Here is a 26,118-nt window from a genome sequence, read left to right as displayed (position 1 = left end):
GACTTTGTTGTGAGCTAACAGAGCTGGGTTATTTTTGGGTCATGGCAGCCCAGCACCCAAGGAGTTGTGCAAAACAGAGGCCCTTCCTCTTCATGGGGGCACGCCTCAATAGTTGAGCTGCTGGCCAAGCATCTAGTGCATTAGAGAGGAGGGGCTGGGAACCAGGACTCCTGGGTTCTATGCCAGGCTCTGGGAGGGGAGTGGGGCTAGTTTCAAAGCAATGGTTGTTGCTTAGGTGGTTTCTCAGCTAAGGCAGTGTCCAATGATCATTTCCGTTCATAGTTTGCAGCTTGTGGATCTCAGAGAGCAGGTGGGGGTGGAGCATGTAGAAGACACAGTGTTAAGAGGAGTGAACTCAACACACAGGGGAGGGCTCTGGGGTGCAGAGGACAGACACACGGATGCTTTGCTAGCCAAACACACGCCATCTGAGGCTCTCTCTGCGCTGGGGCTGTGTTTCCACCACCCGTCACTCAGGTGAGTCGAGACAATGAGCAGAGGGACCTGTGTTGGGTCTAAAGGGGATTTTCCTTGCTAAGGCCCCCTAGAAGGCACAGAAATTTGCTATTGTAAAGGCATACCAGTGGGACTCTCTGCCCCTGGGTATCCATGGGGATAGATTATGAAACTCCCTGCCACTGAGTAAGAGTGGGGTTAGCCTGGGAGACTCCCTGCAACTGGGTATCAGTGGGGTTAGCCTCTGAGACTCCCTACCACTGGGTATCAGTGGGGTTAGCATGGGGGACTCCCTGCCACTGGGTATCAGTGGGGTTAGCCTCTGAGACTCCCTGCCACTGGGTATCAGTGGAGTTAGCCTGGGGGACTCCCTGCCACTGGGTACCGTGGGGTTCCCATGGGGCACTCAATAGACAGAGGTAGTAGGTGAGGTCTGTGACGTGGGTAAATTTTCCCTCCTTATTTCATGTTAGTCCGATGAGCCGCTCCCCATTTACGAAGCTTTCAACCAGACTCCTGTACCCCTTCGCCTGCGTACTCCTAAGTTTTCCCTCACTTAAAAATGACTTGCTCACAAAATCAGACGTAACAATATAACAGTGTCACAGCCACACTATTACTGAGCAATTGCTACTTTCTCATTTTTTCCATATAATTACAAATGAATTGGAATATAAATGTTGTACTTACATTTCAGTGTATAGTGTATAGAGCAGTATAAATAATTACATGAAATTGTAGTTTGTACTGACTACACTCGTGCTTTTCATGTAGCCTGTAAAACTAGGCACATATCTAGATGGGTTGATGTACCCCCTGACAGACCTCTGTGTACCCCCAGGATACACACACCCCTGACTGAGAACCTCTGCTCTAAGCCACAAGACCTCACTTTCTCCTCCCACAGCCCAGAAGTTCTGACCTCCACCCCACTCCCAGAGCTGGGGTTAGAAACCAGGAGTCCTGGCTCCCAGGCAGCCCTTCTCTAACCATTAGGCCAGTCTGCAGAGCACAGAGGACTCCATGCTAACAAGCCCGTGAGGGGCGCAGTCCCTGACAGCGGCAATAGCCCAGAGGACCCTGCTGCAGGGCTGGCAGCAGGGCTGTGGGACAGAGAAGCAGGTCGGTGGATCGAGGCTTCCTGTGTTACAATGAGGTGAGAAGGACCCTGCACGCTCTCACGAGTCAGAGTGAAGCAGCAGTTCCTGTGACTGGAAGATGAGCGCAAGAGATGGGGTGGGGGAGGGGTGGTTTTTCTTCCTGTAGCAGTAAGTTGCACTCGCTCCAGATAAGAGTCAACAGCACCGATCCTCACCTAACTGAGTAGGCCTGATGCCCTGCCCTGGGGCAGATTAGAGCTGGCCACCCTAGGGGGGAAAGGCCCCAGGGCCCATTCCCTGCTCCCCTGATCCAGCCAGACGTCCAGATCACAGCTACGTGGTATTCTCTGCATAGCTGCATATTTGATCTACTAGAGTGTCCCCTTCCCCACTCCTCCTACGTCTGCTACTCGCTGGTTCTTCCCTAATGCTCACAGCTCTATTCTGTAGCAGTGAGTTCCACCAGCTATAGCCCAGTTTCTGGGAATATCCAGCCTGGATATCCTGGAGGACCAGAGGGTGCCCAGCGAGTTCCTCTCCCATGTTACCTTCCTAACCCACTCTGGTATTTCTCCCTTTTCCTCTTCCACTCTCCCTTGTTGCCTTCACTGTCATCCCTTCCAACCCTTCTTCTGTCTCTTCCCAGGGCACAGTAGAACAAGATATCATGGCACTCCCACCAACCACAGCGGCAAATTTCAACAAGACCGCAGAGATCATGAAGACCTCTCACCTGGCCTCTGCTCTGTTGCTCTTCATCACCTTCCTGGTGGGTGTGGCGGGGAATGGGCTGTACGTGTGGGTGCTGGGGATGAAGATGAGGAGGACGGTGACCACACTCTGGTTCCTTCACCTGGTCTCCTGCTACCTTCTCTTCACCCTGCTGATCCCCTTCTTCGCCATCTATGTCCTCCTGGATTTCAACTGGGTCTTTGGCATGGCCATGTGCAAGCTTCTCAATGCCTGCATTTCCATGGGCATGTTCTCCTCTGTTTTCCTTCTCACACTCATCAGTCTGGACCGCTACACCCTCATTCACCATCCCATTTGGTCCCGGAATCACCGCACCGTGCCCCGGGCTTGGAAGCTGATTGTGGGTGTGTGGCTGGCCTCCTTCGGTCTCAGTGCTCCCTACCTGGCTTTCCGGGAGACCCATGTGTTTGACGGGGGCAGAATCATCTGCATCAACAATTACGCCCTCTCCACAGACTGGAACGGAGCCGAGCCGCAGGACCTGGGCAGACAGGTCCACCTGGCCGTCTTCATGGTCCGGTTCCTGCTGGGCTTCCTGCTGCCTTTCTGCACCATCGTGGGATGCTATATCCGTGTGGGCCTGAAGATGAAGGATAAGAAGCTGGCATGGGCTGGGAAGCCCTTCAAGGTCATGGTGGCCGCGGTGGTTTCCTTCTTCCTTGGCTGGCTCCCCTACCACCTCTACCATGGCTTGAAGCTCTACAAGAAGGAGGTGCCAGAGTCGGTGACAGGTGTCCTCTTGGTCATTCACACCTTGACATCCTGCTTCAATGCCTCCTTCTCCCCCATCCTTTACCTCTTCGTAGGGGAGAAGTTCTGGCAGGTCTTCAGGACGTCTCTTCTCACTCTGGTCAAAGCAGCTTTTGTCGATGATCTCGGAAGCAGTGGCTCCGAGTCTAGTGGAAGACACGGGTCAGAAGTTGAGAACATAAGAAAAGAGATGGTCTAAAGGTGCCCAGACTTAGGGAGAGTTGAAAACTTGGCATCCCCGTTGTTCCTAAATTTCTGCTGTTTCCTAAACCTGATGGGTTCGATGTATCTCAATGTTTATAAACCCCTCAGTGTCCCTGGGTTCTAGATTCCCTGCTGTCCCTCTCTCAATTTTTTCAAACTCAGTGGGTCATCAGTGGCACCAGATTGCTAGCCAGCTCCAGAACCCTGCTTGTTTTAAGTCTCTCAATGTGTTCTAACCTAACTGACTCTTGGATTGTGCATCTCTAGCTGGTTCCGGAATCTCATGTATTGTCAGCCATTCAATAGGTTCAAACTCAAAGTCTGTTGAGTTTAGGTCCCTGACTGGATCTAAGACATCACTGGATTCTAGATTGTTTTCAAACCACATAGAATCCAGCAGGTTCCAGATTGTCTGCTAAAGCATCCATCTTGGTTCTAGATTTCCAAATGATTTTTAATCCATTAGGTGTGATATATTATAGAAGAGTCTGTGTATTACTATAGTGATATCTAGCTCTTCTCCAGTGCTTGTCATCAGTAGATCTCAAAGAACTTTACCAAGGAGGTCTGTAACAGTCTTCCAGTTTTTACAAATGGGGAAACTGAGGCATAGAGTGGGGCAGTGACTTGGCCAACTTCACCCAGCAGGCCAATCGCAGAACTGGAACAAATGCAGGTCTCCTACATCCCAGCTGAGGTTTTTTTCCATTTCATATCTTTACACACTTAGCTCTCTGGGACTGGATCTATTTTTTTGCTATGTGTTTGTCGAGTGTGTAGGACAGCGGGGTCCTGGGCCAGGACTGGGGCTCCCAGCACTAACGAAATAAAAATTAAGAATAATGATTCCCAGGTTTTTCTTGAACTGCATAGTTTCTGTAAAAATTGTGTGGCAGCTTTGACATAATTTACAAACACAGTGTGACCCAATCACTGGGATATTTAGTGTGGGGAGGCTCTGGCTTAATTTCAGAGTGGCTGATAAGGAAAACAAGCTGGCAGAATAAAGAGCTACTCCAGAGAAACCACCTGCCCATGAACACTTCAGGGTGGTGAAGAGGTAAGGTCCAAGCTAATAATAATGATGTTGTATGGAATGTGGGTGATCATTCATAATATTATGGAAACGAAATTACAATGAAATATACCAGATATGCCATATAAGGTATCAGTGGAAAAGTTATCATTTGATAAATAAGATAATCTTGTTTATGTGTATGCATACACTTTGTATCATGAGTTGTAAATATATGTGTTATATTGATATCTCAAACCTGTGCTGTGACACCCCCAGACAGATTACATCAGCACTATCCAGCCCGTTGGATGGATCATCAAGAACTGGCTGGCAGTGTTGTATTTTGGGTAAGATCCGAACCCCCTTTGGGGATCAGAAGAACATTTTGTACAGTGAATGGAATTTTAAGTAACTTCTCACTGTACTGGACCTATTTGCTGATTGGGAGCCTAAGATTGGAATGCAATAAAAGGGGCTATGGGATTTCTTTCTTTCTTGCTTCTTGATGAGCAGTGTGGCAGATCTGGAGCACAGCTTGTTCCTGGTGGGTGAATCTAACTACAGTGTTAATCACCAGCTTTGGGACAATCTGCTCTCCTTTTTGCAGCCCACCCTGATCTAGGCTTTTTCAACATGGGCTGCCCTGTGCACCTCTGGTCCCAGGTTACAGAAACTGTGAAGATCTCACTTGCCAGCTCCAGCTAAGTTACAAAACCTTGTCCAAGCCTGGGGTCCAGCACATCCAAAAGATGATAAAGTGTTAAAAAGATCACCCCGGTCGATTCTCTATCACTGCAATTTTAAAAGCAGGACTGGATGGTATTTCTACCAGGTCTGCTCTAGTTCAACTAAGGATTAATTCAGAGATGTTCTGCAGTGGGTCAGACTAGAGGACCACCATGCTGCTTCTGGCCTTGGAATCTCTGGTTCCATCCAGAGGTCAGGCAGATGTTGTTGGGGTGCTGTACCAGTTATCAGCTGGACCCACTGGGGTATCTGAGGAAGCCAGGCCTGTGTGGGCCACCACCCCCTGGTGGAGGGCTGTAGGTAAGTTAGACATGCACATAGCTCCTCTGTTTTAAAAAATCTTTTTCCATTGCTACTGTTCAGATGAAACAAGACTGCCAAACATGACAAATACCACCTCTCGCTGATTCAGAATTCAATAGGATCTCATGGATTCCAGGAATCCTGGCCTGTTCTTAACCTCTTTGGTTCCAGGTCTGTCAGTGTTTTGACTGCGATCCGATCTGAGGTAGGCTAGATTTAGACATCATGTTTTCCAAGCCATTTTAAGTTTCCAAAGCCAATAGGATCCTGTACATTCTAGATATTTGCTTGGTTTTTGAACCTCTTGGGTTCTAGATCTGCCAAGATTTTAAAATCCAAAAATATCCTATGTGCTCTTGAGCATCTTAGTTTCCAACCTCATATACGATATCCTAGACCACATAGGATCAGTTTGGGTTTTAATTGTTTTTTTGTCAGAGCAAGAACCCAAATGTTGCAATAGTCACTCAAATGTCTAGAACTCCTGGGGTACTATTGTGTTTTTAAATGTGTGTATGTGTGTGTATACATATACTCATATACGTAAATATATATATATATATATATATATATATATATATATATATATATATATATATATATATATATATATATATATATTTACAAACAATAGTACCACATTAATTCTGGATATTAGCCTAGTTCTTAAACCTCTTGAGTTCTAGGTATGACAATGTCTTGAAACCCAATGAGATCTGACATGGTCTAGTACCTGAAGGGTTCCAAGCACATGGAATCACGTACTGACTTGAAACACTTTCCAACAGGCCTGATGTTCACAAAGGGTTCACCTCCTTCTTCTGGAAAACTGGGCCTCTTTAATTGTGTCCATTTGGGAAACACCCCAAAGTAGAAGCATAACAAATAATCACCAATTGTTTGGAATATTAAGCCTGTAAGGCAGTAGGGCATGGAGCAAACAGGTCAGATCCTCAGCCAGTGTAAATCAGTGTAGATCTGTTGACCTCACTTCAGAGTTCCTGCCACTGGGAGATGAGTAGGGTCTAGCAGGTTACTGTGGTGTGGCAAGGAGCCAGGACTCCTGGGTTTAAACCTCAGCTCTGTGAGGAAATGGTGTTTAGCAGTTACAGTAGACTGAGTGACACCAAAACATTTAATGAATTAGTGTCAAATTTACCAAATTGTTTCCCTGAACCACCAAAAAGCTGACATTTTCAATATAAAACATTTTGATTTTCTTATTCAAAACAGCTTTGCTTGAAATTCTTTAATTGTTTTTTTATTATTATTATTCATTTCAAATGTGTAAAAACCAAGCTCAGGGGGAAAAAAACCATGTTGTTTGGACTAAAACAATCCCTCCCCCACCTTTTCGTTAGCTAATAATAATAATTTGGGGTCATATCAAATGAGTTGTTGTCTCCCCCTTCCCCTGCCACCTCATTTGTTCAGAACAACCAGAGACCAAGAGAATCGGTTATTGGCACAGGACTTACATGCCGTCTGTGGTACCAATTCAGCCCCCTTGTGGCTGAAGACACCAGGTCAAAGGTGATAACAGGGACGAGAACTCAAACATCTCCATGCTTCATTCAAAAGAGCAGTGGCTGTGTCTCCAAGCCCCCACATGTCAGTTCAACGTGAGTGTTACTCACCCTCAATTTCCGGTGGAAGCCGTACCCACAGAGGTGTGAATTGCTATTTAGCAGAGGTGCGAACAGCTTGAGGAGCGGACTCACTTTTGCAGTACAGCTGCACCGGCCCTCGGTCCCATTGTGTAGCTGAGCTCAGGGGCCATCCAGGCTCGACGTTTCCCAAAGTTCAGCCTGTGACGTTGCAGTCTATATGGTTTTATAAAAATATAGTGTAGTGGGGTGGTTACCCGCTCCTGCCCTTTGGGGCTTTAAAACAGCCCTGGGAAGGGGCTTTAGGCTGGGCTGATTGGGGAAGTGGCTGCAGCTGGGGCCACACCTCAAACTGAGCACCAGGGCCTTATAAGATGGCCAGGGAAGCCAGAAGCCCAGTCAGTCTCTCTCCATCTATAGAGGGAGAAGGGCCTGGCTGCGGGGAGCTAGACCGGGTACCTGAGTGCAGCAGGGCTGGGGAAAGGCTGGGGAGCTCCAGTCTGGAAAGCCCCAGGCTGCAGCCTAGCACAAGGCTAACAGGTACTGGGGGTTGCAGGGGGCAACCCAGGGGTAGGCAAAGGCAGCAAGTCTAAACCCCTTTGCCGATGATGAGTGGTGGATACTGCAGTCTGCCTCAGTGAACGGGGCGACATGGAGACTGGGTAGTAGCCAATACTGAGGCAAAGTGGGGATAGTGGAGTGGGGGTTCCCCGGGGAGGGGGAGACCCAGTTAAAGGGGCACCGGGGTCCTGGGAGGGACAGGGGGGCCAGTAGCAGACAGGCAGGTCACTGGCCTGCAGAGGGCACTCCAGGGCTGGAATGAGTTAATTCCTGCAGTCACCAGCAGGAGGCGCCGCAGGGGTGAGTCCGGCCCCTCTACATATAGTAATAAGTGAATATAATGTAACTGGAATATGCTTCATGGAAAAGGTCTCTTGTAAGGTATCATTACAAAGCTTATAATCTACTGAGTGTGGTCGTCCTATTTATATAAATGTACCACTCTTGAATTTGAAACTAGAAATATGAAATATAACTCTGAGGGCCTATTGTAATTATGCAAAGTGTGGGCAATTAATGGTGGTTTGGAATCTTGATGACTCCCAGTAACCAGGACAATTGACTGCAGATGGGTGTGTTTTACCAGTAAGTCTCTCTTTATACGTGTGTGCTGGCAAGTGGGCAATGAAGTCTTGTAGTGACATGTGATCATGTCACCTGAACTGGAATCCATCTTTAACCTGGTGTCTTTGCATTGAGAAGGAGGGGGTGGGAACTCAGAGAGGGACAAAGGATTCCTGTCTTATGCAAAAGATATGTAAGTGGGTGGAACAGAACAAAGAGGCGAGGAGCCAATATGAGGAATCCCTTAGCTAGCACCTGAGCTGGAACAAGAGCTGTACTGGGGGAAAGGATTGTGCCCAGACCTGGAAGGTGTCCGGTCTGAGAAAAGAAACTTATTGAAGCATCTCGGAGGGTGAGATTATCTGTATTCAGTTTGATTAGACATAGATTTGCGCGTTTTATTTTATTTTGCTTGGTGACTTACTTTGTTCTGTCTGTCACTACTTGGAAACAGGTAAATCCTACTTTCTGTATTTAATAAAATCACTTTTTACTTATTAATTAACTCAGAGTATGTGTTAATACCTGGGTGGGCAAACAGCCATGCATCTCTCTCTATCAGTGTTATTGAGGGCGAACAATTCATGAGTTTACCCTGCATAAGCTTTATACAGGGTAACATGGATTTATTTGGGTTTAGACCCCATTGGGTGTTGGGCATCTGAGGGAAGAACACTTCTGTGAGCTGCTTTCAGTTACGCCTACGGCTGTTAGGGGACGTGGTTCAGACCTGGGTCTGGGTTTGCAGCAGGGTAGCGAGTCTGGCTCACACCAGGCAGGGCACTGAAATCCTAAGCTGACAGGGCAGGAAAGCAGGGGCAGAAGTAGTCTTGGCACATCAGGTGGCAGCTCCCAGAGGGGCTTCTGTGATCCGACCCATCTCTCGGCCTCTTTGCTATTTCCCCTCACTCTGCCCGGAGAACATTATAACCCTTAGAAAATGTTCAATCAGTGCGTGTGGGGGAGGGGTCTGTATCAGGGGAACCTCCGGACCAAATGTCCCCAACTTTGCATCACAAACCCCATCCCCACCTCTATTGCTCAGGCACGGGGGCATCAGTGCAAGGTGTGACTATTAAGAACAGCTCATCTTCAGGGGGCTGCATCTCCTCAGATCCCCGATCAAACAACCGCCCTTTCCTCTCGCAGACTCCAGTAGAGCCCCTGTGGCTTGGTGCCACTTTCCAAGTCCATGAGAGTCTGCAACGGGTGTTCAGAGCGGTGTGAAAATATTAAGAGCAGCTCCTTTTCATGTGGCTTTATTTAACTGAGGGCCCCGGATCACAAGCCTCTGAACCTGCCTCACTCATTCTGCCCCCGGCCTTGCTCAGAGATGGCCAATTTCAAGCCAAGCCGAGTGGGTGTGTGGATTTCAGAGAACTTTGACTCATCGGTTCCGAAAGGAAGAGGTTTCTCCGCAGGCCCGGCTGCAGGGGCGCCCTTAGCAGACCTGCTGTGAGAGGACTCGGTCTCCCAGGCCTTGGGCGGTTCTGAGCTCAGCGTCTGCAGCACCTGGTTGCAAGCGGTCCCCTGAATCCAACGGCCCTTTCCTCTCTGTACACTCACGTCCAACCCCGGGACATCAGCCCAGCCACACTCATGCCAGGCACCACAGCTGCATCTCTGCGGCACGTGCCTCTTTGAAAGCCCCGTCGAAGCTCTAATCCCTTTGGACACGCAGCTTCCTCTGAGGGGCGACGGGTGGCACTGATATTTGCCCAGGGGGTGCAGCTGGACCCCCATTTCTGTGCATCCCTGGCCCACCGTGCCTTACCAGTTCAAGGAGCCTGTCTGGGCAATAGCAGATTATCCAATGGTCCGTCGGGGCCTGTGCCTTGGGGCTTTGGTCAATTGGGGTCCCTGGAAAAATGGATGCCCCATCCAGGAGGAATTCCCAGAGCCCTGGCAGAAGCACTGGGTGGGGAAGGTGTGGGAAACCCATGCGCCCCAACACCACTCCCCAGCAGAAGCGCTGGACAGGTTAGGGGAAGCCCCAGGTCCCGGACCCCCATTGCTGTTGTGTATTTGGTTGTCATGGTTTTTGTTCCTATGGCAACTGAGTTGATTATTAGGGGATAGCCCAGCCGGTTTCAGCCGGTTGGGTGAGCTCTGTGTCTGTAAATAAAATGGTAGTTTTGTTAGCTGTCTGCTGTCTGGCCTCAAGTGATTTCTGCCTAAACCGGCTGCCCCCCAAGGATATAACAAGTGGCGACGAGGGTGAGATTCTGGTGCTGCTCCAGTAACAGAAGGAAGTAGAAGTCAAGGTAAAGAACAAACAAACAAAAAAGCTGCTTGTTTGCACTGACTGTGAAAGTGAAACTAAAATCATGGCTACTCTGACCAGGCCACTGGAACCTTTTGATGAGAATATAGAGCAGTGGCATGTGTATACTGAGCGTTTTGAGCTCTTTGGTATTGCAAATGACATTACAGAAGTGAAGAAGGTGCCAATATTCTTAAGTGTTGTAGGGGCTAAAACCTGCTACGCAGCTTACTACACCCTGTTAAGCCAGCAACTAAATCTTACAGTGACATTGTGGAAATCTTGGGGTCCCATTTTTCCCCAAAACCACTGGTAATTGCTGAAAGATATAGGTTCCACAAAAGAGACCAAAAGGAAGATGAAACAGTTGTACAATTTGTAGCCATTTAAAAAAAGCTAGCAGAACACTGTGAATTTAAAGAGATGTTAAATGATGCCCTGCGTGACAGGTTAGTGTGTGGCCTCTACAGTGAAGCTATACGGAAGCGCCTACTGACAGAGGCTCAGCTTACCTTACAGAAGGCTGTTGATATTGCTGTCTCCATGGAACTGGCTACAAGGGAGGCGCAATACATCGGTGCATCCCCTAGGGTGCAAAAAGTGTCATAGAATCATAGAATCATAGAATCTCAGGGATGGAAGGGACCTCAGGAGGTCATCTAGTCCAACCCCCTGCTCAAAGCAGGACCAAACCCAACTAAATCATCCCAGCCAGGTCACAAGAACCGACCCACAAAACTGTGCAGAGTCAAGAATGTTACCGCTGTGGTAAGTCGGGTCACCAGGCATCAGAATGCTGGTGTAAGGACCTGGTGTGTCGACACTGTGGCAAAAAGGGACACATTGAGTGTGCCTGTAAACAAAAGAAAAAGAGGCCTGTGGTCTGGCCGACAAAAAGAGGAACCCTGCATACCCTAGAGCAGACCCAGGATGATCAAAGTGACACCTCATCACAAGAGGAAGTGCCACTGCATGTTTTGTCTTTGGCAATGGGCTCACATGAATACTGGGTAACCCCGTTGTTGGATGGCAAACCTATACGCATGGAACTGGACACCGGTGCAGCCGTCTCGCTGGTCTCCGAGACTGTGTATAAAGAAAAGCTACAGCATCTTCCGCTTAAGGCAACAAAAACTGTTCTGAAGACGTATACGGGAGAAGCTGTGCCCATGTTGGGCACTATTGATGTTAAGGTGGAGCTCAATGGACAGGCTGCTAAATTGCCACTGTTTGTGGTGAGAGGTAACTACCCAGCCTTAATGGGTAGGTCTTGGCTTGGGAAGATTCAACTGAACTGGGCAGAAGTGCACCGGATGACTAAAGAAGAAACCAGTCTAACCCCTATACTAAGGAAATATGCTGCTGTTTTTGGAGATGATTTGGGAAGTATGAAGGGAATCACTGTGACATTGAACATTAAACCTGACAGTCCACCAAAATATCTGAAAGCCCAAACTGTGCCATATGCCATCAGGCCGAAAGTCGAAGCGGACCTGGAGCGCCTGGTCACCAATGGAGTCCTAATACCAGTTACCCATAGCTCATGGGCCACTCCTATCGTTCCAATAGTGAAGAAAGATGGCTCTCTCCGGATTTGCGGTGATTTTAAAGTCACTGTCAACCCAGTGTTGTGTGCAGAGCAATAACCGCTTCCCCACATCGATGACCTGTTCGTAGGCCTGGCTGGGGGACAAAAGTTTAGTAAGATTGATCTGAGTCAAGCATATTTACAGATGCATGTCGATGAAAAGTTGACTATTGTGACTCATAAGGGGCTTTATCGATACTGTCGCCTACCCTTCGGAATAACATCTGCTCCCGCCCTGTTCCAGAGGGCTATGGACCAGATCTTGTGTGCCTTGTCAGGAGTTCAGTGCTATCTGGATGATATCCTGGTCACTGGAAGAAATAAAGAGGATCACTTAAAGAATTTAGAGGCTACCCTACAAAGACTGGAAGAGTATGGCCTACGAGTTTGCAAAGACAAGTGTGAATTCTTCAAACCCTCTGTTGAATATTTGGGACACATCATTGATTCTGCAGGTCTTCATAAGGCCCCTGCAAAAGTTCAAGCTATTGTGGAGGCTCCCCCACCTCGAAATGTAAGCCAGCTGTGCTCATTTCTAGGACTACTGAACTATTATGGAAAGTTCATCTCACAGTTAGCCACACTGTTAAAACCACTTCATGAGCTCCTTGGGCAGAACAAGGCCTGGAAGTGGACTGAAGCCTGTGATGTTGCATTTAACAAAGCTAAGGATGCATTGCTAAATTCTGAAGTTCTAACGCACTTTGATCCATCCTTACCCCTACAATTGGCCTGCGATGCCTCCCCTTATGGAGTGGGAGCAGTCGTGTCACACATTATGCCTTCGGGAGAAGAGAGACCTATTACTTTTGCTTCACGCACTCTAAGCAAAGCAGAAACGAACTATGCCCAAATCGAACGTGAGGCATTAGGAATTGTTTTTGGAATTCGGAAGTTTCATCAGTACCTGTTTGGGCGAAAGTTTACTCTTCTCACAGACCATCGACCTCTGACATCAATTTTTGGACCCTACACAGGCATTCCCCCATTAGCTGCTAGTCGTATGCAACGTTGGGCATTGTTACTTTCAGCACACACATATGAAATCAAATATCGGAAATCCACTCTGCACAGCAATGCAGATGGCCTCTCAAGGTTGCCTTTGCTGGTCAAACATCAAGGTAGTGCCCAAAAGGAAATCTTCTACTTTGAACAGGTAGAGAATACACCCATCACTGCTACTCAGATAAAGAAGGCAACTTGCGTTGACCCAGTATTGTCCCAAGTTATGGACCTGGTGATGCATGGAAAATCTCGACAAACCTCTCCGGCCTCACCCGACCTTGTTACATACATGTCCAGGAGGACGGAGTTATCGGTCCAATCTGGTTGTTTGTTGTGGGGGAGATGTGTCATTATTCCACCACCACTGAGATCACAGATGTTAGAACAGCTACATTCCGGTCACTGTGGAATAGTGCGCATGAAGGAAATTGCACGAAGTTATTTTTGGTGGCCTGGATTGGACAGTGCTATTGAAGAGAAGGCAAAAGCTTGTATGTCATGTCATGGTGTGAGCAATGCACCCCAGTGGGCACCCCTACACCCATGGGACTGGCCTGAAAACCCGTGGCAGCGTATTCACGTTGACTTCGCTGGCCCCCTTGAAGGAAGCATGTTCTTGGTGGCAGTAGATGCCCATTCTAAATGGCCAGAAGTCTCTATAATGCAGTCCACTACTGCAGAGAGTACTATCCAAAAACAACGAGGACTCTTTAGTCATTTTGGTCTGCCAGAACAACTTGTGAGCGACAACGGACTGCAGTTCATCTCTCAGGAGTTTCAAAATTTTATGAAGGCAAATGGGATACACCACATCACGTCAGCACCATATCATCCATCCACCAACGGATTAGCTGAAAGATTTGTGCAGACAATGAAACACGCTTTGAAATCAGCAAGGGGACAACACTCCATTCAAAAGCGTCTGGATACCTTCTTACTTTCCCACAGAAACACACCTCATGCTACGACCCACGCATCTCCGGCCTTTCTAATGATGGGACGACAGCTGCGCACTTGCTTTGATCTGCTGAAACCTTCTGAATCCCGACAAATTGTGCAACATCAGCAGCAAAATCAAGTTATCAGACAAGCACCCAGAGCAAAAGAGCGAACCTTTAGCCCGGGACAGCCAGTTTTGGCTCAGAATTATACTTCCAGAGCTAAATGGGTCCCTGCCACTATCATCACTCAAACAGGACCTGTTTCCTACACAATCCGGACTGCAGAGAATCTTACCTGGCGGCGACATGTAGATCAGCTGTTGCCAGGTCATGCCAGTCCTCAGGACACATCTGCAGTTGAGGGGTCTGACTTCACCACTTCTGGTGAGACACCGAATCACAAATCACCTGTTTCTGACTGTTCTCCTCCATTACTGCCGGCGGCTGAGATACCCCTTTGCCCAGCACGAGCTGATACCACCTCCTCACCTGTTCATGCTGCGGACCCAGAGCCCATGGTACTTTCAGGTCCAACACCACCAGAAGTTCGCCGTAATCCACCTAGAGACAGAAGGCCTCCTCATCGGCTGGATCTTTAGCTAGGGCAAACCCATGGTTATGGGGCAAAATAATCCCCAGGGTTTAGCCGGGAATGGAGGCAGTCTACCCTCCTTCTCTAGTCTAGTGTGTGTTTTATTTAGGGGATGTTCTTATTGGGGGGGGAGGAATATGTTGTGTATTTGGTTGTCATGGTTTTTGTTCCTATGGCAACTGAGTTAGATTATTAGGGGATAGCCCAGCCGGTTTCGGCCGGTTGGGTGAGCTCTGTGTCTGTAAATAAAATGGTGGTTTTGTTAACTGTCTGCTGTCTGGCCTCAAGTGATTTCTGCCTAAACCGGCTGCCCCCCAAGGATTAAACAATTGCAGCCCTGGGATTGGAGGGATTTTTCTCCCTGCCAAGGCCTCAGTGGTTAGAGGAGGGGAGGGATGACCCAGGACATCTGGGTTCTAGCCCCAGCTCTGGCAGGGGAGTGGGGCTAGTTTTAAAGCAATGGCTGTGTCTTAGGTGGTCTCTTTGCTAAGACAGCGTCCGAATGATCGTTTCCATTTATGGTTTGCAGCTTCTCCAGCTCACAGAGCAGGTGGAGGCGGAGCGTGTAGAAGACACAGAGTTAAGGGGAGAGACCTCATCACACAGGGCAGCACAGACTCATGGACGCTTTGCTGGGGAAACACAGACCATATGAGTCTCTTTCTGCGCTGGGTCCTGCGCTGCCCAGGTGAGTCAAGATGATGGGCCGAGGCCCCTCGTTGGGTCTGAGGGGGAATTTCCTCATTAATCCTACGTAGGAGGCACAGACATTTGCTATTAACAAAGCAAACCACTGGGACTCTCTGCCACTGGGTATTAGTGGGATTAGCCTGTGGGATTCCCTGCCACTGGGTATTAGTGGGGTTAACATGGGGAATCAATAGACAGAGGTAGTAGGTGGGGTTTGTGACATGGGTGAATTTTTCCTCTCTTGGTTCATGTTAATCAGATGAGGTGTTCCCCATTTATGAAGCTCTAAACCACAGGACCCCACGTTCCTCCCACAGCCCAACCCCTGCAGCTCTAACCCACTAGATGTGATTCACTTGCCAGAGGAAGAAATAGAACCCAGGAGTCCTGGCTCCCAGTCTCCCCTGCTGTGACCATTAGACCAGTCTGCAGAGCACAGAGGACACCTTGCTGACAAGGACGTGGGGGTGCTGGTTGGGGGCAGGCACAGTCCCTGAGAGAGACAGTAGCTGAGAGGTCCCTGGTGCAGAGCTGGCAGCATTACCATGGGGGAGAGAAGCAGCTCGGTGCATTGAGGCTTCCTGTGTTACAATGAGGTGATAAGGACCCTGCAAGCTCTCGAGTCAGGGTGTAGCAGCAGTTCCTGTGACAGGCAGATGAGTACAAGAGATGGGGTAGGGGTGGGGTGGCTTTTTCCACCTTCTAGCAGTGACTTCCACTAGCCGCAGGTCCCGCATATAGCACCAATCCCCATGTCCCTGAGCTAGACAATCCCTGCCCTGGAGACAGATTGGAGCTGGCATCTGCTGGGAGGAAAGGCCTCATGGCCCATTCCCCACCCTTCTCAGCCAGTCCGTCATCCAGATCCCAGTGCCTGGAAAGTGGCACCAAGCCGCAGGGGCTCTGCTGGAGCAAAGGGTGGTCATTTGATTGGGGACTCCACAAGATGCAACCCCCTGATGATGAGCTGCTGTTAATATTCACAAATTGCACTGACGCCCCCGTGGATGGTGCAACTGCCTTGAAAAAGTCACTCTGCAACGGAGGCGGGGGTGGAGGGGGTTGTAATGCAAATTTAGGGTCATTTGTTTCCTGTGATACAGACTCCCCCTCCCACCGCTTGCATGTGCTGATTGAAAATTTTCAGATGGTTATAATACTCTCGGTGCAGAGTGAGGCGAAAAAGCAAAGAGGCTGAATTTCAGTAAACATCGAGCCCGGACGGCCCCGGAGCTCAGCTATGGAATGGGAACGAGGGCTGTACTGTAAAAGTGAGTCTGCTCCTCAAGCTGTTCACACTTGCGTTTAATAGCAGTTCACACCTCTGCGAGGTTCGGCTTCCACCAGAAACTGAGGGTGAGTAACAGCCACGCTGAGCTGACACAAGGGGGCCTAGAGACACAGCTCTTTTGATCTAGAAAAGGAGATGTTTGTGTTCTCGTGCCTATTATCACCTTTGACTTGGTGTCTTCAGCTACAACGGCATTGAATTGGGACCACTGGTGGCATGTAAGTCCTCTGCCTTTAACCTATTCTTCATGTCTCTGATTCTTCCAAAAAATTGGGAGGTTGTGAATTTTTTTTAGCAAAATTTTTAGCAAATGAAAAGTGGGGGGTCAGTCTGTACAAAATGTTTTTTTTTTGTTGTGAGCTTAGATTTTACACATTTTAAATAAAACTGAAGTACACTTCAAGACAAAGCCCTTTCGAAAAAGAAAATCAAAATGTTTCATTTGAAAATGTCAGATTTTTGGTGATTGCCTGAAACAATTTGGCAAATTTGATACTAATTCACTATATGTTTTGGTGTTACTAAATTTGCTCCAACTGCTAGAGACCACTGCCCTCCCAGAGCTGGGGATTGAACCAAGGATTCCTTGCTCCTAGACTCCACTCCCCTCCCAGAGGCAGAAGAACCTGAGAACTCTGAAGCGAAGTCAACAGAGCTCCACTGATTTACACTGGCTGAGGATCTGCCCAGTTCACTCCATGCCCTACTGCCTTACGGGCTTAATATTCCAAAATAATTGGTGATTATTTGTTATGCTTCTATTTTGGGGGGGTTTCGCAGATGAACACTGTGACGGGGCATGACTCACCACTGCGGTGCCTCCTGCTGGCAGTCCAGGGAATTAGCACTGTGCCCTCTTCTGGTGGTGTCTTGCCTGCTGTCACCTCTGTTCTTGGGCCCACATCACTCCCAGGACCACAACATCCTCCTTCAGTGACACTTCCCCCTGGCTGTGCCACACTCTATTCCCCTCCCCATCACACCTAGAACTCAAGAGGTTTCAGAACTAGCCAAATATCAAGAACTCATTATACTGCTCTCTCTCTTTCTTTGTATAGATAGATATAGCTTGATATAGATATATACACATATAAACCCAATAGTGCCCCATCAGTTCTAGATATTTGAGTAGCTCTGGAACCTCTTGAGATCTAAGTCTGACAAGTTTTTTAAAACCCAAACTTGTCCTATGTCAGCTAGGACATCATATATGAGGTTGGAAACTAGGATGTTCTGGACCACATAGCACCTATTGAGTTTTAAAATCATGACTGACCTAGAACCCAAAGGTTCAAGAACCAGCCAAATATCTAGAACTCATAGGATCTTATTGGCTTTTGAAACATACAAGGGGTTTGAAAACTAAATATCCCAGTGACCGGGTCATGTGGTCATTGTAAAGTATTTCAGAGCCATCCCACAAACTTTATGGAATCTAAGTAGTTCAAGTAACACCCAGGAATTATTATTATTTATTATTTGAAGTAGTTCTGGGAGCCCCAGTCCTGGCCCAGGACCTCGCTGTGCTAGATGCTGTACAAACAGAGGAAAGAGAGAGTCCGTGTCCCAGAGATCTCAAAATCTAAGGGGATGCAATGGATCGAGACCTGGGCAGGGATGCAGGAGACCTGAGTTTGTTCCCGGTTCTGCCACAGAACGGACTGAAGGTTCTACTGGGTGACCTTGGCCAAATCACTTCCCCCCAACTGTGCCTCAGTTTCCCCATTTGTAAAAACTGGAAGACTGCTACTGACCTCCTTCCTAAAGTTCTTTGAGATCTACTGATGACTAGCACTAGAGAAGAGCTAGATAGCTCTCCTATAATACTCAGAGTCTTCTATGATATACTACACCTAAGGGATTAAAAACCACCTGGAAATCTAGAACCACAATGAAAGTTTTAGCAAACGATCTGGAACCTGCTGGATTCTATGTGGTTTGGAAAGACTCTAGAATCCTGTGATGTCCTGGATCTAGTCGGGAATCTAGAACCCATTGACTCTGAATTTGAACACATTGAGAGACTTACAAGAAATGAGATTCCAGAGCCATCTAGTGATGCAGAATCCAAGAGATTCAATGAGGTGAAAACACATTGTGTGATCTAAAACAAACAAGATTCTGGAGCTGACTACTAATCTGGTTCTATTGATGACCCACTGAGATTGAAAAAAATGAGATACCTAGAACACATGGGATTCTGGAGAGAGTAGGGAATCTAGAATCCAGGGACACTGCACGGTTTATAAACATTGATATATGTGGAACCCATCAGGATTTAGAACCATATGGGATCTAGGAACAAAGGGGATGTCAAGTTTTCAACTCTCCCTAAGTTTGGGCACCTTCAGGCCATTTCCTGTTTTGTGTTCTCAACTTCTGACCCCTGTCTTCCGTTAGACCAATGGTCCCCAATGCGCCCGCGGGGGCATCTTAATGTGCCTGCATCCTGGCCCCTGGGAGAGCACCTGCCAAAATGTCGCCGAATTTCAGCGGCATTTCGGCGGGGATGCCTCTCGCTGACGCCGCTTGCCGTCGACAAGTAACATCATCGAGAGGCATCACTCCTGAATTTCGGCGGCGACACCTCTCGCTGACACTGCTTGCCATCGACAAGTGACGTCATCGAGAGGCGTCGCTCCCAAATTTCGGTGGGGACACCTCTTGATGACATCACTTGTCGACGGCAAGCGGCATCAGCGAGAGGCGTTGCCGCCGAAATGCTGCCGAAATTTGGCGGCATTTCGGCGGGTGCTCCACCGCCGTAGTGGTCTTCGGCTGGCGCCCGCCAGCCAAAAAGGTTGGGGACCACTGCGTTAGACTCAGGGCACTGCTGCCAAGATCGTCAACAAAAGCTTCTTTGACCACAGTGAGAAGAAACATCCTGAACACTTGCCAGAACTTCTCCCCCATGAAGAGCTAGAGGATGGGGGAGAAGGAGGAATTGACGCATGATGTGAAGGTATAAATGACCAAAAGGGAGCCTGTCACTGACTCTGGCACCTCCTTCTTGTTGAGCTTCAAGCCATGGTAGTGGTGGCAGGGGAGCCAGCCAAGGAAGAAGGAAACCACCAGGGCCACCATTACTTTCAGGGGCTTCCCAGTGCATGCCCGTTTCTTCTCCTTCATCTTCAGCCCCATGCGGCTGTGGCATCCCGTGATGGTGCAGAAAGGCAGCAGGAAGCCAGCAGTAACCAGACCATGAAGACAGCCAGGTGGACCTGTCTGCCCAGGTCCTGTGTCTTGGCTCCGTTCCAGCCTCCAGAGATGTTGCAATTATTGATGCACGTGATCCTGCCCCCTTCCACCATGTGGGTCTCCTGGAAAGCCAGGTAGGGATCATTGAGAGCAAAGGAGGCCAGCCAAGCACGCACGGCCAGCTTTCCAGTCCAGGGCAGGGAGTGGTGATTCCGAAATCAGATGGGAATGTGAATAAGGGTGTCAAAGTCCAGGCTGATGAGCGCGAGAACTAAGATGGAGATGAACATGTTCAGAGAGAGGCATGCACAGAGGAGTTTGCACATGGCCATGCTGAAGACCCAGTGGAAACCCAGGAGAATGTAGATGGTGAAGAAGGGGATCAGCAGGGTGAAGATGAGGTAGCAGGTGACCAGGTAGAGGAACCACAGCATGGTCACCGTCTGCTTCATCTTCAGCCCCAACACACAGAGGTACAGCGCGTTCCCCACCACACGCACCAGGAAGGTGGAGAAGAGCAACAGAGCTGCGGCGAGGTGAGTGGTGCTCACAGCAGCTGAGGTCTGACTGGAATTCTCCCCAGTGGTTGTTTGGATGGTCGTGTTGCCTTGGTCCATGGTGCCCTGGGGAGAGACAAAAGAGGGGTTAAAAATGACCACAGAGGAGGGGAAAACAGAGAATGGAAACAAGGAAGGGAGAAATACCAGAGGGTCAGGAATGCACCATTGGAGAGGACCTCTCTGGGCACCCTCTCGTCCTCCAGACTATCCAGGCTAGGTATTCTCAGATCAACTGGGATATGGCCAGTGGAACTCACTGCTACAAGACAGAGCTACGGGTCACCTCTTGATCTGAGCATTCTGTGCCCAGGATTTTTGGAGGGTTTGCATCAGAACCCTTGTATGATCCTTTCCTTCTTAAGTGAGAGCAAGGATTCTGCAGTAATAGGGAAATGGATGGAACCAGATGGATACGTCAGCGATTTATCACCAGGAATTTCAAACCAGGTCTGGTTCCTTTTCAAAACTTTAATGCAATTTTTTGTTAATGAAAGAAGTGGAAACTGGATTTGTTTCAGGTTTTGGAAACTGACTGGAGTAAAAGATCTGGAAGTTTCAATAAATGTTTTGGGGGATGGGTAAAAAATGGCAGGTTTGGTAAGAAACAACATGGGGTTTGAGTCAAATGTTCAGTTTTTATAAACTGTTTCAAGCCCAAATGCTCAGGTTTTGAAAACGGATTTTTGGTAAGGGAAAAAAACCCAATCAGGTTTCAGTAACTGTCTTTGGGGTTTGATTCAAAACCGTCAGTTTTGATGAAAACCATTCGGAGGCTTCGTAAAAGTCTTGAGTTTTCAGAAAACAGCATTTAGCCTAAGCTTTGATTTTTGAAAACTGTTTTTTTGGGGAAAAACACTCATTTTTCAGTTTTAAATAATCCAGTTGTCAGGCTGGTTTTTTGGTTAAAAAAAAAAGTTCAAAGTTTATTAAAAACTGATTTTTTTTAAACTGCAAACTCAACACTTTTACCCCCAAATTTAAAAGTTTGTACATTTTAAGTCAGAGGTTAGGAAACACTTTCTAACTCTCAAGGGGGAGACGCTCTGGAATTGGCTTCCAGGGGTGGTTTTGGGATCCCCATCACTGGAGGGATTTAAGAACAGCCGGACAAACACCTGGTGGCTTTTCCGGAAGATGCTCTTGGCAAACACAAGGGATTGGGCTCAGTACGGGGGGATTAATTGAGAGCCCCTCGCCTGGGCTGTGCCAGAGACAAGACTGGAACGATTTAGGGGCCCGTCTGGGTTCCAGACGGACAGATTTATGAATTAGCAGCAGCAGGAGTCTGAGAATTCAGAGCAACTTTGCCCTCACATCAGAGTCCTCTCCACTGGGTTCCCTTCTCGCTGGGGATAAATGCGTTTGACATCTGGCCAGCCAGATCCCCGGCACAGACCTGAGCGTCACCGGCACATGTGAGGCTCAGCAGGCTGGGGGCAGGCAACGGGAAGGGGAACTGCCATCTGGCTGATGCAGGAAAACCTCAAAAGCTGAAGTGGTTTCTCAAATGCACACGCCTAACCCAGCAGGAGAAAGTGCCAAGCTTCTGTGCCTGGATGGGGCTTTCCACCTGGCAGCCTTGGGCCTTTTTAAGGGCTGGGACTCAGGACACCTGGGTTCTATTCCTGCCTTGGGGAGGGGGTCTAGTGGTTAGAGCGGTGGGGGCTGGGAATCAGGGTAGCTGGGTTCTATTCCTGCCTCAGGGGATGGGTTCTAGTGGCTAAAGCTTAAATGCCCAAGGACAGAAAAACTGCTCAACAAGCCCATCTACCCCGGCGTCCTGTCTCTAGCAAAGCCCAGCTGCTTCCAAGGAAGGCACAAGACACCCTCTAGTGGATGAGAATGGAATCATCTCCCTGTGGGGGAAATTCACTGCTAGCCCCTTATGCCTAGGGGTCCCTGTTCCTGCTCTAAACACGTGGGTCTAACCTCTTTCCAAGGATCTTGCGCTGAGTTTTAACTCCTGGCTAGAAAGGCTCCACTTGTCCTCATTACTCATAGGCGAGGCTACATTTTAGTCACAGGTATTTTTAGTAAATGTTATGGACAGGTTACGGTCAGTAAACAAAAATTCTGGGCCTGTGACCTGTCCATGATTTTTACTATATACCTAAAACCTGGGGATGGAGTGCTCTGGGGGGCGGTCTGGGGGTGCCACGGGTGCTCAGGGAGTGGCCCAGTACCACCACTGGTGTTGGGAAGGTTGGGGCGGCGGTACACAGCCCAGGACTGCCATGAGTGTTGGGGGGTGGGGTTGGCAAGGTCCCCGCTCCGACCAGCATGTGTGTGCAGCTCCTAGTGAGAGGGGTGGCCAGGGGGGCTCCGCACGCTGCTCCCACCACAAGCGCTGATGCCGCACCTCCCATTGGCTGGGAACCACAGCCAATGGGAGCTGCAGGGGCAGTGCCTGCAGGCGTGGGCAGCACACTGAGCCTCCCGGCCCCTCAGCCTAGCAGCTGCAGGGACATGCCGGTGGGAGCCGGGGATCTCACCCCCCCCAATGTAAGCACCACCCCACACCCCAACCACCTGCCCCAGCCCTGAGCCCCCTCCCACACCCAAACTGCTGCTGCTGCTGCTGGCCCAGGGACTGGACTCTGCACTTGTCCTTGATGAACCTCATCAGGTTTCTTTTGGCCCAATCCTCCAATTTGTCTAGGTCCCTCTGGACCCTCTCCCTACCCTCCAGCGTATCTACCTCTCCCGCCAGCTTAGCGTCATCTGCGAGCTTGCTGAGAATGCAATTCATCCCACCATCCAGATCATTAATGAAGATATTGAACAAAACCAGCCCCAGGACCGACCCTTGGGCCACTTGGTACCGGCTGCCAACTAGACATGGAGCTGTTGATCACTCCCTTGAGCCCAACATCCTAGCCAGCTTTCTATCCACCTTATAGTCCATTCACCCAGCCCATACTTCTTTAACTTGCTGGCAAGAATACTGTGGGAGACCGTATCAAAATCTTTGCTAAAGTCAAGAAATATCACGTCCACAGCTTTCCCCATGTCCACAGAGCCAGTTATCTCAGTAGATCTCAAAGAACTTTGCCAAGAAGGTCAGTAGCAGTCTCCTGGATTTTACAAATGGGGAAACTGAGGCACAGAGTGCGGAAGTGACTTGGCCCAGGGCACTCAGTCTGCCAGTGGCAGAGCCAGGAATAGTGTCAAGGCCTCCTGAGACCTTGTCCAGGTCTCTATCGACCCTGACTCCTTAGTCAGTAAGCTCTCTCTTTATACAGCACACAGCACACTGAGGTTTAGGGACATGACTACTGGGTTCTGTTTCTTAGGTTGTGGCTCTGCTAAGATAGTATCTGAATGCTCATTTCCATTTATGGTTTGCAGCTTTTCTATTTAGAGAGCAAGTGGGGGTGGAGAATGTAGCAGACACAGAGTTAAGGGGAGTGAACTCAACACACAGGAGAGCACCGAGGCAGGGACAGACAAACAGACACTTTGCTGCGCAAACGCACATCATCAGAGTCTCTGCACTGGGTATGTTTCCACCACTGGCTGACCAGGTGAGTCAAGGTGATAGGCAGAGGCCCCCTCGTTGGATCTGAAGGGGAATTTCCTTGTAAGGGCACCTAGAAACCACAGAAATTTGCTATTGTAAAGGCAAACCAGTGGGACTTCTTGCCACTGGGTATCAGTGGTGTTACCCTGTGAAACTCCCTGCCACTGGGTAGCACTGGGGGCACTTAATACACAGAGGCAGAAGGTGAGATCTGTAATGTGGGTGAATTTTTCGCTCTTGTTTCAGGGTAATCAGGTGAGGGGTTCCCCACTTGAAGAGTCTAAGAAACAGGATCCCACATCCCTCCCAGTGCCCAAGAGTCTTGCCTCCCAGCCCCTCCACAATTCCCTAACCATTAGGCCTTTCTACGGAGCTAATAAGGCTGTGAGGGGGGAAATCCCGGACAGAGACAGGGGTCCCTGCTGGCAGCACTGCTTTCGTCGGAGAAGCAGCTTGGTGGATTGAGGCTTCCTGTGTTACAATGTAGGTGAGAAGGACCCTGCACGCTCTCACAATTCAGGGGGTAGCAGCAATTCCTGTGACTGGCAGATGAGCACAAGAGATGGGGTGAGGGAGGGGAGGTTTTGTCTTCCTTGTAGCAGCGAGTTCCACTGGCACCAGTATGCTACGGGTCAACAGCACTGATCCTCACCTAACTGAGTAGCCTGATCTCCTTCCCTGGGGCCAGATTGGAGCTGGCCACCCTGGAAGGGAAAGGCCCCATGGCCCATTCTCTGCTCCCCTGAGCCAGCCAGACGTCCAGATCACATCTACATGGTATTCTCTGCATAGCTGTATATTTGATCTACTAGAGTGTCCCCTTCCCACTCCTCCCACGTCTGCTACCCCCTTGTCCTCCCCTAATGCTCACAGCTCTATTCTGTAGCAGTGAGTTCCAACGGCTATAGCCCAGTTTCTGAGAATATCCAGCCTCAATATTCTGGAGGACCAGAATCCATTAGGTGTAGTATATTATAGAAGAGTCTGTGTATTATAATAGCGTTATCCAGCAAGTTCCTCTCAAAAGTTACCTTCCTAACGCCCTCTGGTACTTCTCCCCTCTCCTTTTCCACTCTCCCTTTTCACCTCCACTGTTGTCCCTTCCAACCCCTCTCCTGTCTCTTCCCAGGGTACCATGGAACAAGATATGATGACACTCCCACCAACCACAGTGGCAAATTTCAGCAAGACCCCAGAGACCATGAAGATCCCTCACCTGGCCTCTGCTGTGTTGCTCTTCATCACCTTCCTAGTGGGTGTGGCGGGGAATGGGCTGTACCTGTGGGTGCTGGGGCTGAAGATGAGGAGGACGGTGACCACACTCTGGTTCCTCCACCTGGTTTCCTGCTACCTCCTCTTCACCCTGCTGATCCCCTTCTTCGCCATCTACATCCTCCTGGATTTCCATTGGGTCTTTGGTATGGCTGCCTGCAAGCTTCTCAATGCCTTCATTTCCATGGGCATGTTCTCCTCCATCTTTCTTCTCACACTCATCAGCCTGGACCGCTACACACTCACTCACCATCCCATTTGGTCCCGGAATCACCGCACCGTGCCACAGGCTTGGAAGCTGATTGTGGGTGTGTGGCTGGCCTCCTTCGGTCTCAGCACTCCCTACCTGGCTTTCCGGGAGACCCGGGTGGTGGACGGGGGCAGGATTGTCTGCATCAATAATTACAACATCTCAGGAGACTGGAATGAAGCCAAGACAGAGGACCTGGGCAGAAGGGTGCACCTGGCCATCTTTGTGGTCCGGCTCCTGCTGGGTTTCCTGATACCCTTCTGCACCATCATGGGATGCTATGTCCGCGTGGGGCTGAAGTTAAAGGAGAAGAAGCTAGCGTGGGCTGGAAAGCCCTTCAAAGTCATGGTGGCTGCGGTGATTTCCTTCTTCCTCGGCTGGCTGCCCTACCACCTCTACCACGGCTTGAACTTCTACAAGGAGGAGATGCCAGAGTCAGTGATGGGAGCCCTCTTGGTCATTTACACCTTCACGTCCTGCTTCAATGCCTCCTTCACCCCCATTCTCTACCTCTTTGTGGGGGAGAAGTTCTGGCAGGTTTTCAGGACGTCTCTTCTCACTTTGGTCAAAGTGGCTTTTGTTGACGATCTCAGCAGCAGTGCCCCTGCTTCTAGTGGAAGACATAGGTTAGAAGTCGAGAACACAAAACAGGAGATGGTCTGAAGGTGCCCAAACTTAGGGAGAGTTGAAAACTTGGCATCCCTTTGTTCTTAGATTCCTGCTGGTTCTGAAGCCTAATGGGTTCCAGGTATCTCAATGTTTATTAACCCCTCAGTGTTCCTGGATTCTAGATTCCCTGCTGTCTCCAGAATCCTGCACATTCTAGGTCTCTCAATTTTTTGAAACTCAATGGGTCATCAGTGGCACCAGAATGATAGCCAGCTC

At 49.1% G+C, this 26,118-nt stretch overlaps 2 protein-coding genes and 1 pseudogene across 2 annotated transcripts; 2 read left to right on the top strand and 1 right to left on the bottom strand.

Moving 5' to 3' along the window:
- The first annotated feature begins 2,214 nt into the window (after positions 1-2,214).
- LOC123352101 (probable G-protein coupled receptor 33) lies at positions 2,215-3,529 on the top strand. The gene has a single exon (XM_044991845.1). The coding sequence runs from the start codon at positions 2,224-2,226 to the stop codon at positions 3,256-3,258; it is 1,035 nt and encodes a 344-aa protein (XP_044847780.1). The 5' UTR covers positions 2,215-2,223; the 3' UTR covers positions 3,259-3,529.
- Positions 3,530-18,780: 15,251 nt separating this feature from the next.
- Positions 18,781-20,248, bottom strand: LOC123351965 (annotated as a pseudogene).
- A 4,598-nt stretch (positions 20,249-24,846) lies between these two features.
- Positions 24,847-25,896, top strand: LOC123352121 (probable G-protein coupled receptor 33). The gene has a single exon (XM_044991875.1). It carries the CDS (start codon positions 24,847-24,849, stop codon positions 25,894-25,896), a length of 1,050 nt encoding a protein of 349 aa, XP_044847810.1.
- The last annotated feature ends 222 nt before the right edge of the window (positions 25,897-26,118 follow it).

Source organism: Mauremys mutica, chromosome 17 (assembly GCF_020497125.1).
Source record: "Mauremys mutica isolate MM-2020 ecotype Southern chromosome 17, ASM2049712v1, whole genome shotgun sequence".
NCBI lineage: Eukaryota > Metazoa > Chordata > Testudines > Geoemydidae > Mauremys > Mauremys mutica.
Note: the sequence above shows the minus strand (reverse complement) of the source record. Positions and strands in the feature narration are given on the sequence as shown.